A 12,121-nucleotide genomic window follows, 5' to 3' on the forward strand; every position below is an offset into this window, starting at 1 on the left:
AGAAGAGAATGTGTGTTCGATTAATCTATTACAAACTAGTACAGTACATCATAAATTGGGTCCATTTTGACACTCAATTCTCTAGTTGGAAAAATATTCCCAAACAATGATGAACTGTGAGGTGGGAACACCACTACACTTGATGACATCGCAGGAAAATCCAAACATGATTACTGGACAAAAAAGAATTGTAAGACAATGCAGCCTTGCTCACTCTCTCAAATCTCTTTCTCACTTCAAAGAGAGACTGACAACTGACAGGCAAACTGACAAACACATGACTGTGGCCACCATTGTCCTGCAAGTAGCTTCCTACAGAAGCACCATTGAGAGCACCTTGACCAGCCGTATCACTGTTTGGTTTGGAAACTGCAAAGCTTCAGACCGCAAGACCCTGCAACAAATTGTGGAAACAGCTGAAAAGTTCATTGGAGCCTCCCTCCATTCCATTTCTGTCATCTATCACAAACGCTGCTTTCACAGGGCCTCCAGTATAGTAGATGACCCCTCCCACCCCTCCCATAAACTCTTTGCCCTCCTACCATCTGGGAAAAGATATCGCAGTGTACGGGCTAGCTCCACAAGACTCTCTAACAGCTTCTTCCCGCAGGCTGTCAGGCTCCCAACACCCTGGAATCTACATCCACCCACTACAAGTCCAGAAACAGGGTTTAAATCCCCCCAGTGTGTTGTGCATGTTGTACTATGTACTGCCTTGTAATTTGCACTATCAGCACTTTGCACTATGTGTATCCTGTCTACAAAATCTATGTCAGTGTCCTGTCTGTATTTGCACCGTGGACCAGGAGGAACAATATTTCGTTCCACTGTGTACTTGTATATGGCTGGAATAACAAATAAACGTGAACTTGAACTTCAAAGAACACCAGGTGGAGAGTGAGTCCTTTGTAAACATAATTCTGCCCAAGACCTTCTCTGCAATAAGAAAAGTCCTGCAAGTAGTATGTAATTTAGCCTGATCAATGCAATTTTGACACATGGACTTTTGTCAACAGGCCTGAATAACAAAGTATATTCAGTAATAGCAGCTATAGTAAGTGTGGAAAGAATTGAGTTTTTCCCCACTTCCATGATAGTTGTGGCTGGACAGAGTATATTGATTAGACAAAAAACCATTCAAAAGTTAGGCTTAACTCTATTTTATATGATTAATTCATTTATTCTAATCTGATCCTTCTTGGAAGTTTGTAAAGTCTGTTAAGTACAGTACATACTGTAAATATAGTCACACAAAAGGTGTATTTGTATGAAGAAGGCTCCACGGCTCCACGGTTGTGTTTGCTTTCTTCTCTTTTCAGCATGGAATATACCTATTACTAGTTCCTTTGTATGTACAGTGTGTGTTCCTTAGAATTATAACTCAGGATATCCCAGCAGATCAATTCAAGAATGAATACAATTTGACAGTACTGATACTTAATTTTGATGAGGCATGTCAAACACATTTACTGAATCTCTATAAAAGTCAGGCTTCACCTTTGAGACTGGCTTCAGGCAGACGTCTTTGTGAGCTAGTATTGATTTCAATGGTAAAGTCTAGTTTAAAAGAAGGCTATAAATGTGTTTACAAATGTATTCGACTATTAAAAGTACCAGCTTTATAGTGTGTTTACTTTTGTGTTTAAATTCTCACCACACACTGTAAAACTGAAATTGTTCAGCGCAATGCATGATCCCCTGTGGCCAGATCATGACTGCTCTACATTAACTACTGTAGTGTCTGGTGAGAGAATTCCTTATTGGAAGGTTGATCACGGATCTGCACTGAATGCCTAAATGCATGATTGATAACAAAACCACATGTTGACCTTTGTGTATTCCCTCTTTCTCAAAAGTGGAGCTTTTCCCTTTTTTGTTGAAGGCTTTTCACATAATATTATCTACAGTACTTTATCTTTCTTCCTAGCAGTGTTGCTGGTTTAAAAGAAGGCACATATGAAAAGTAAAAATATCACTCAGGCTGCCTTGCCCATGGTGGAGGTCTTTTATACTGGAATACACATCCTGAAGGGGCATTCATCATAGCGGGTGATTTCAACGGTGTGAACTTGAAAAAAACAATGCCTAATCTACATCAACACATCGTCTGCCCGACGCGCGGAACAAACACATTTAAGACCCATTCAACGTTGGTCAGATGAATCGGATTTTATATTAAATCACTGTTTTGCTACCACTGACTGGCAGATATTCCTTGATGCTGCCAGAAATAATATCAATCTGTATACGGACTATGTTACTGGCTACATAGGCAAATGCACTGAAGATGTGGTTCCCAGGATTACTGTTCATACATATCCAAATCAGATGAGATATGCGCTAGGACAGCTGCTTTCGATTCTGGCGATATGGATAAATACAAAAAATCCAGATACGACTTCAGGAAAGCTATCAAAATAGCTTAATACAACTACAGAGTAAAATTAGAGTCATATTATCACGGCTGCAACACATGGAACATGTGGAGTGGTATACGCACCATTACAGACTACAAAACGCAACCCAGCTATATCGCACAAGAGTCTGCCTCCCTTCCTGATTAGCTAAATTCATTCTATGCTCAGTTTTAGGTCAGTAACATAGATCCAGTCAAGAAGATTCCAGAAATCCAAGAGGGAAACCCATTGATCATATCTAGATCGGATGTGTGTGAAGTTTTAAAAAGACCAATCCACACAAGGTTCCTGGCCCTGATGCTATCCCTGGCCGTGTTCTGAAGGCATGTGCAGACCAGCTGGCAGATGTCTTCTCGGACATATTCAATCTCTCTCTAGCTCAGTCTATAGTTCCTTCCTGCTTTAAGAAAACCACCATTGTCCCTGTTCCTAAGAAACCCAGAGTCAGCTGCCTGAATGACTACCACCCCGTTGCACTCACATCAGTTATCATGAAGTGCTTCGAGCAGTTGGTCAAAGCATACATCACTTCCTCACTGCCTGACACCCTAGACCCACTACAATTTGCTTATCGCCAGAACAGGTCAACAGAAGATGCTATTGCTTCTGTCCTTCATACTGCCCTCTCACACCTGAATAAGAAAGGAACATACTGTATGTGAGAATATTGTTTTTTTTTATTACAGCTCAGCATTCAATACCATAGTGCCCTCAAAACTTGTCATCATGCTGAACCTGGGACTGAACACCTCCATTTGTAATTGGATCCTGGACTTCTTGACGGAACATCCGCAAGTGGTGAGGGTGGGCATCAACATATCCTCTACCCTGACTCTAAACACTGGAGCCCCCCAAGGCTGTGTGCTTAGCCCCATCCTCTACTCCTTATTTACCCATGATTATGTCGCCAGGCATAACTCAAACTCCATCATTAAGTTTGCGGACGATACAACAGTCATCGGCCTGATCACAGATGGTGAAGAGTCTGCGTACAGGGAGGAGGTTGAAACCCTGACAGCATGGTGCCAGGAGAACAACCTCTCTCTGAATATCAGTAAGACTAAAGAAATGATTGTGAACTATAGGAAACACCAGGGAGGAGATCACACACCTATCTATATCAATGGGACTGCAGTGGAGAGGGTCAGCAGTTTTAAGTTCCTGGGAATTAACATCACAGAGGACTTAACCTGGACCCAACACACCAACATCATGGTAAAAACAGCACAGCAGCGTCTATTCTTTCTCCACAGGCTAAAGATGTTTGCCATGCCATCACATATCCAGGCCGAATTATACAGGTGCACTACTGAGAGCATCCTGACTGGTTGCATCACTGCCTGGTATGGGAACTGCTCCGCCCAGGATCGCAAAGTACTACAGAGGGTGGTGAAGTCAGTGCAACTCATTACCGGCTGTGAGCTACCAAACATCCAGGATATCTACTAAGCTAGAAGTCTTAAAAAGTCCAGGTCCATTCTCAAGGACCCCAGTCATCCCAGTCACAAACTGTTTTCCCTCCTACCGTCTGGTAAACATTCAGTCCAAGTCCAACAGATTACAGAACAGCTTCTACCTCCAGGCAATAAGACTGCTAAACAGCCAACCTGCAGCTCCTTTAGCAAATCACCCATAATGGCTACATGGACACACAGTTTTCACTGTATTCATCATACTGCACTACGTGGACATATATTACATACGTTCTGGAGACATACTGTAGCAGCTCTATTTATATTGAGTATTGTCTGAGTTTATTTTATTCAATTTCTATTGTACTATTATGTATTATTATGTAACCTTCTTTTGTAACTTTAATTTTGTGATTTTTACCCAACCCCCCACACCTGGTAAGCTCGTAGAAAAGACATTTCATTGCCAGCAACTACTGCTGCATGCTGTATTATTGTGCATTTGATAAATAAACTTTGATTTATACTGCCCACAATACAGGGTGTGATTGATGATCACCATCTTCCTGCACAGCTCTTCACCTTGCTACTGGAATGTTCACATAAGGAGGCAGACTGTGGCACCGGGATACTTCACTGACATATTTGTCCTCGCTCCTGTATCCAGTTACTGTATCTTTCATTTTTGCTTAATTAAATTTTAAAAACGATTTTGTATAGAATAATACCAATACTGAAAAATGAGTGGGTTTCTAAAAGTTCCAAGTCCATCATCATACCAAGTTGTAGTTAATGAGAGTGCAAACTTTGAGCCTTACAATAATTATTTGGTTAATTAAGAAATCAATCAATTGATTATCTGATTATGATTGATTATTTATTAAACTTTATTAAACTAATTTATGTTATTTATTAAACTTACTGGTTGTTTATGATTATATTAATTTCTATTAATTTAAAAAACTCAATAAATAAATTAAAAGTTATAAAGATTGTATAATCAGCCTTCTTTATCTGAATAACCTTTAGCTTTTTTTGACCTTGCCATAATATTTCTATATGCTCTTCTGCAAATATGATTGTGGTTGCAAAAAGTGTGCCAACATTTTTCTTATAATTAGAAAAATAAATACCCCAGTTTGTATAATTTCATGGATTAGTAAAAAATGGAGCAAATATGGAGAGCGTGAGAAGCCCAATTTGGTATCCACAGTGAATTACTGTAACAACAAAATGATAGGCAGTTACTTACGATATCCAATTGGGAAAATTACACCTTGGAGGCACAAATAGATTTTCTTTTGACACTTACAGTATGTTTATTGGGTTCATTTACATTTATAAGAAGGGCAGTCTATTCAATGATACAAACTTTATTCTCAGAATCTTCATGATGTTTCACTATAATACAAAAACTATTTACTGTGTTTGTGTATTTTAATTACAGTATATTATACACCTTTAATACTACTGTAGTTCGCCCCAGTTGAAATGTTTTTTATTATGCAAATGAACAAGTAAAGGTTTATTCCAGACTGAAAAGAAAAGAGACTCAATGTTTCAGCTGTGGAGCCTTCTTCAGCATGTTTTTATGATATTTACATGTAAGCATGGCAAACAGGATTATCAGGGGCAAGCTGTGTGAAAGAGCAAGGAATGAAATGAGTGGCCATTGTTGCTGAAGGCTGGGCTCATTTTGGAATGAGCGTAAAAAGTCTGGGGATTGAAGCTGTTTCTTCTGTCTTTTTTTACTTCAAAGAATACCAAGTGAATACTTAAAAATGGCAGAAATGAAGATCACTTTAGATCCCAAACTTCCCATGTCTTGTTCTGTTGTCCTGGATGGGTCCGCATGCTGTGATGTATTTTGCATAAGCCCAGTGCCAAGTTTCTTCCCCCTTACCTGGTTGTAGAGGGCACAGACATGCAGAGCGGTGTTTCCAGAGGCATTCTGGGCACTCATATCTGCTCCATAAAACAGGAGGTGCTCCAAGTGCTGAACATGCCCATGGCGACAGGCCTGTAGACAGGAAGACATCAAATGACCCTTTAAATGCTACCAGGAAGTGTGCAAATAGTGAAATGTGAATGTAAAAATAGGTTTTGTACTTTATTTTTGCAAACCAAATATCAGATAAAATAAGACCCACTGATACTGTCAGTATTTGTGATAAAAGATCACCACCAGATGAGAATTATGTGCTTGTAGACAAACACCATACCTATCAATGTGGCCAGTCAACCAAACTGCTGTAACTTTTTATTTCAATAAAACAATTTAGTCTCTGGCATTTGGATATTTCACCACAAGATGGATGAGAGTAAATATTTCAGCACAAATTACCCAGTATTAAATTTTCTGAAGCACCTACTGTACCTGAAAAACAAAGCAGTTTTGAATGTATTTCTCTTAATTAGAACACACATGCTTATTGCAAAACATTAATTATAGCTAGATTATAATTTCAAGGGACAGATGTGGTGCTCAAAAATAAAGCTGAAAACTTCAAGCTCTAAGTACACTAAAATGAGCACCTGAAAATCCATCATTAAAACAATAAGTGTAAGCGGAGATTTTAAAACAATAACACAGGAAAGTTTGAAAATAAGGTGATGTCATTTGGAACCTAGCTCATTTGGTAAAATGCGCTTCTGGTGCAATTGTGAATGAAGTTAAAAAGATTTCTTTCTTCACAAACCATCGATCATTTCTGTAACTCTAATGGTGAATCTTTTCTGGTGAATTGACTTTTTTTTTATTTTCTCCTTGTCAGTGACCTGTGTCCTGTGTCAGACACATTACACTTCCATCAATGTTTGAATAATCTGCTGGAGGTGTCAAAAAGTAATCAATATGCACTCCCCCTATAGAAATTATGATCATGAAGCTGAGAGTAAAACACCTGAGGCTTTTATATCACCAACACATTCTCTGTAGGTATCATCTAGATAAAATTAAACTGCCACCAGGTAGCTCAAAATTTTTATTAATGGGTCCAAAATAAATTTGCAGCGTATTCCAATATGTCTCTGTTCTGAAAATGGAGCATTGCAGCCAACTAAAAGGAGAATACAGATCTAACAATTTACCCAGCTGTTTGACAATTTCTCTATACTGCAATGTGGTTTTTTTAACCTTAATTAATTTATTGCAATAATCTACTGAAGAGCACAACTAAAAAAGTATTTTTTTCCAGCTAAGTACATACACTATGTAGGGCTCAAAGTGCAGAAGATAATTATTGGGTGCTTGTTTGCCAGTCAGCGCTGTTATCAATGCCCTAGTTCTTTTCACAAATGTACTGTGTGTGGGAGATTTTACTTGTAAATCGACCAGCCCACTCTCTCCTCCTTGGCTAGCATGAAAAAGACCATTTTCAGTACCATTAAAATGCAAAGGGAAGTTTCACACAATTAATTTAGTAAATGATCAAACAGAATTTCTTTAACACACATGCTCAATCCATCTATCCATTTGCAATCCGCTTTATTAAATTCAGGGTCGCGGGCCCCTTGAGGCTATCCCAGAAAGCAATGGGCGCAAGGCAGGACAAAACATCAGTCACGAGGAACACACAGATATTCACACACTCACACCAGGACCAATTTAGATGTCTTTGGACTGTGGGAGGAAACTGGAGTATCCTGAGGAGACCCACATAAACATAGGGAAAACAAACAAACTTTATGCAGATAGCACCCTAGAATTGTACCTGACACCCCAGTGGTATGAGCTAATTACTGCACCACCATGCCACCAACATAATTAATCTATATCAGCAAAAATATATTGTACTCTGTCACTTGCCAATATTTGTTTTTTACAAATGGACAGCAAAAATTATTTCACGTTATGGTTTTCATAATTGCTCAGGCATCAAAGGCTCTAGAAATGTTGATTCCTGTTATGTGGGATATGTCATTAGCCAAAAGTGAACAAGTCTCCCCAACCAACAGGTCACAATTGGTCTCCAGGGCTATGAAGCCTTCAAAAGGGAAGACCATTCCTGGTTAATAATGTACCAGAAACTCTGGTGGATGACCAGGTGCTTGTGAGCCTGTAGTGCTGTCAGCAAGAGCTGCATCACTATCCATTTGAAGTCCCCTGTAAAACACCATTAGATTTGAAGTATGAAAAATGATGGATGGCTCAAAAGTGCACGTTTCAATGGAAAGAATGCAGCATCCTAATGTATCCCCTAGTGTTACAAGGATCACTTTAATGTCTAATTATAAGGCTGCTGCACGCCTGCAATTGACTGTTATCTACTAAACTTTGACTAAACCTGTTGTTGCTGAAGTAGTGCATTACTTAAAATAGCCTTATACTGTATGTATGCTTTTTACTAAAAGTTCCTTTCAGTCAGAAATTATGTAAATTATGTAAATATGGCATTGCATTGACAACAAATGCTAATTATTAATGTTCACAAACATTATTGTGAATTCAAGTGAGAAAGACAAAATATTGTATATAAAGCATTAATAAGTTCTTAAACATCATATCAGAGGGTCATTCATTCAATTTTTAATTACTCTATTAAGCATTCACATTGCAAATGTGTCTTCAAAACTATATTGCATAATAGCCTTCAAAATAACAAATTAAGAAGTCTTTAAGAACAGCAACAATGAAAAATGATCAGCAGTTGAGTTTCTTGTACACACTTGGATTAATCACCTCTCTCAACCACTTTGTCACTCTTCACCTTCCAAATCTTACAGAAGGTATATTTTGCCTGTACAGTGTAATACCTTAAAACCAAACTATGAAATCAACTGCTACTATGAAAGCAGTCCAAATGCAATACCTTCCCCTGCAAAGTGAATTTGTGTAGTTGAAACATTTTAATAGAATACAATATACTGTACTACAGAGCCAAAACAAAAGACAGCACTTCAAACACTCTGGTTTATGATTAACCCAAGCCAAATTGTATAAATGTCACTCAAAACATGACTTTATGTTGCTATCCTGGTAGTGTAACCAAATATTTTCAGCTAGTCTATTTGTTGTGGGCAAAGAATTAAATACATTTCGATGAAAAGACGAATTCAGACTATGAATATGATTAAATATGATTAAAAAAGACATAACTGAAAAGTAGTGTGACACAGACCACTCTGATATAAAATTGCGTGTTGCATATACTGTAGAAACATTTTGTTCGATTTCAAACTGATGTTTTTTTAATGTATAATGTGTTTATATACAGTACATAATGTCTTTTTCCCCCAGTTCAGTTTGTTTTACAAAAAATGTAAAACAGGGGTCTCCCACTGGGAAAAAAAATCAATACTGTATCTGTTGCTGAAAATTGGTTCTATATAATTTCTCTTACCTACAGCACAGAGAGCACAGCAAATCATCTTGTTAAATTCAAGTTGTTTATAAGAAAATGAACCAGTGTTCTTGCAGAAAGTGTGATATCTTTGACACCATAATTTAACACCTTTCATAATCCTGATAAATATTTATTTTATGTCACTTGATTAGTAACATTAATATTTAAAGATTCACTAGAAAACCTGACAAATCAAAAATATAATATTAAGAAACTTTAGTGGACAGAAATATTTTTGCTCCCCCTACACTTCACCATAAAATTAGAAAAATGACAAAAATGGAATGAATGTTTTTTTTTTCATTAAAAAAAATCTAACTCTTATTCTTCAGAAATCAGGGGTCAGGGTCACTACCAAATAAAAAATCTATTAATAATATATCTACACTTACATTTCTAAAAATGAGCTCAGAGGTTTCACTATGTACAGTAAAAGGTCTTTATTTTGTTTTCAGAATAACTTTTACATGTTCATGACTCCTTCCTTTATAATTACCTTCTGAAAGAACTTTAGCTGGTGAAAATGTCATTTCAATGGGTTTCATTATATTGAATGTAATAAACAGAAGAATCTGCTGAAGTTAACCATTTTTGACCTTATTATGTGAACTAGAGCCCGATCCCGAAAAGGTCAGTAGCTGATGTTCATGTTGTTCAAAATATCATATCAAGGAACTTTATTTTTCTAGGTCTGGCAGATAACATGTTTTGAGTGTTTCCTTGGTTCTTGTTATCTCAGGAAGGCATTTACAGCTAGTGGTCTTGTTTTTGAGGAAACTGGTGTGTACTTGCTTGAGCTAAAGCCCTAGTGGCAGTGAGTTGAATGGGGTCCATGGGAAAAAAAAATTCTGTACCTGGTGAATTTCCTGCCAGCCATTCTCATCCACACAGCCCACCACTGCGTGATCATGGAGGAGCAGCTCACAGCAGTAGGGATCTCCTCCTACCATGGAACTGTGGTACAGTGGACTGAGACCCCGGCTGTCCTTGTAATCAGGAGACGCGCCCAGGTCTAACAGCGTCTGTGCAGAATTAGAGACAGGTGAGGCCACAGCAGAAGCAGTTAGACAATACATATCATGCTTTGCCATGTACTGTACAGTAGGTTTCTGATGTTAACAGGAAGTAACATCTGATACCTGCAATTCCACCAAACCAAGTGCTAGAAATAGAAAAAAAAATACAAGATTGCAGAACAAAAAGTGAAATATTGATATTGAATAATACTGAGGTAAATTGAAAAACACATACTTCTTAAAGATATGTGTCAAATTTTTAACAGTATAATATTAAATGTAACAGTATAATATTAAGAATGTTTACATTTACAACATGGTTAAAACACACTTATGAATTTCTCTAGAAAATCATGGAGTTTCAAGAAATGAAACAGCCACTCTACATCATTCTATTTGATTACTGGCATGTTAACGTAGAAAGACATCGAGGTAATTATTTTCAATGTGAAAAGCTGTCTGGAAGCTGAAGGCGCTCTAACAGCTAGCATTTTTCCTTGAATGAAGCAAGTAAACTTCAGTGAATTAAAGCTTTCAAAGCCTTTCAGTCACAGTGCAGTCAGGGCACCATCATGAAGAAGATATATTTTTTTAAATCTTTGCAGTTTAAAAGTAGATAATCAAAATACTTTTTTCCTGAAAACTGATATTTATATATATATTAAAATAATTAAATGGTAAAAGTTTGAGGTTTGCAAAAATGAACTTGTATATGCAGTATAAGATAGTGCACCCTACACTGGCCACAATAACACAAAAATATAAAATTGACTATTTTTAATCAATTTTTGGTACACACCATGCTATAAATGAAAGCTCCAACTTTCATAAATGCAACTGACAAAGCACTTTTATTACAGCTGCCTGCACTGATTATTCTCCAGGGAATTTGTTTTGCATGTAAGTGCAGTTCAAAAACATTTGTTTCATGCTACAACTGATGCTCATCTTCATACTGTGTATCTGTACCATATAACCTACAGTAGGCTCATGGGATAGTGGTTACACAGATGAATGGATACACAGGGCATAAAAATTAGAACACAAAGAGTATCCATTGTCAACATTCTAGATACTTCCCAGCATGGTAAAATCTTGAAACAGAGTGCTGACACGATTTATGTTAAGCAGTGGACCAAACCGTTGAAACACCCCTGTTTGAGATTTTTTTTAATCACCCACATGTGAAGCAATGTGCAAGAGAAAGAATAGTCCTGTATCCCCAGAAAAACCTGTCAACATTCTTCATGAAGAGGCCATACATCTTCTAACATAACTTACCCCCTGTGAAAAACCACAGCACAGTGAGGTCCAAAAACTGCTTTCATAAATCAAGAGAGAAGGGTGACTGTTCTAAATTGAAAATAACATCAAATTGTGACTCACTTTCCTACAGTAGTTGCAGAAGGCAGTGTCACCTTGGAAGATGAAATACTCTACAATCTCTTCACATTGTCAATTTTGGATTAGGTATTTCGTTCACATGCACACTGTCTTTTCTAAAATGCAGGTAACCCAATCTTTGACTGGAGATTTGTATTCAACTCTGATTTACTTTTATTATATTTAAAAAGCACCAGACCATACATTTTTTTAAAAGAAGAGAGGTATGTACTGCAATACCTTTTATAACCTATCCATCCATTTTCTACACCACTTAATCCAACACAGCCTTAAGGGGGAGCTGGAGCCTATTCCAGCAAGCAATGGGCATAAGGCAGGATACACCCTGGACAGGACACCAATCCATTGCAGGGTAAACACAGACACAATCACCTACAAGCTCACACCAGAGCTAATTTTCCCAGAAGCCAATTACCATACCAGTTTGTCCTTAGACTGTGGGAGGAAACTGGAGCACCCACAGGAAGCCCATTCGAGCATGAGGACAACATACAGTACAAACTTCACATGGAGAACAACCTAGATTT

General features: G+C 37.6%; 1 protein-coding gene across 5 annotated transcripts in view; it reads right to left on the reverse strand.

Moving 5' to 3' along the window:
* Window positions 1-12,121, reverse strand: part of shank3a (SH3 and multiple ankyrin repeat domains 3a) — a 666,415-nt gene that overhangs the window by 328,952 nt on the left and 325,342 nt on the right. For all 5 annotated transcript variants that reach the window (XM_088647094.1, XM_088647093.1, XM_088647091.1 and 2 more), the window contains 2 exons: window positions 10,029-10,196; window positions 5,733-5,849 (listed from right to left, as the gene is read on the reverse strand). In XM_088647094.1, the coding sequence (XP_088503220.1) occupies window positions 5,733-5,849; window positions 10,029-10,196 (285 nt within the window). The remainder of the gene's footprint in view (window positions 1-5,732; window positions 5,850-10,028; window positions 10,197-12,121) is intronic.

This window comes from Lepisosteus platostomus, chromosome 9, assembly GCF_059453375.1.
Source record: "Lepisosteus platostomus isolate fLepPlt1 chromosome 9, fLepPlt1.hap1, whole genome shotgun sequence".
Lineage (NCBI taxonomy): Eukaryota > Metazoa > Chordata > Actinopteri > Semionotiformes > Lepisosteidae > Lepisosteus > Lepisosteus platostomus.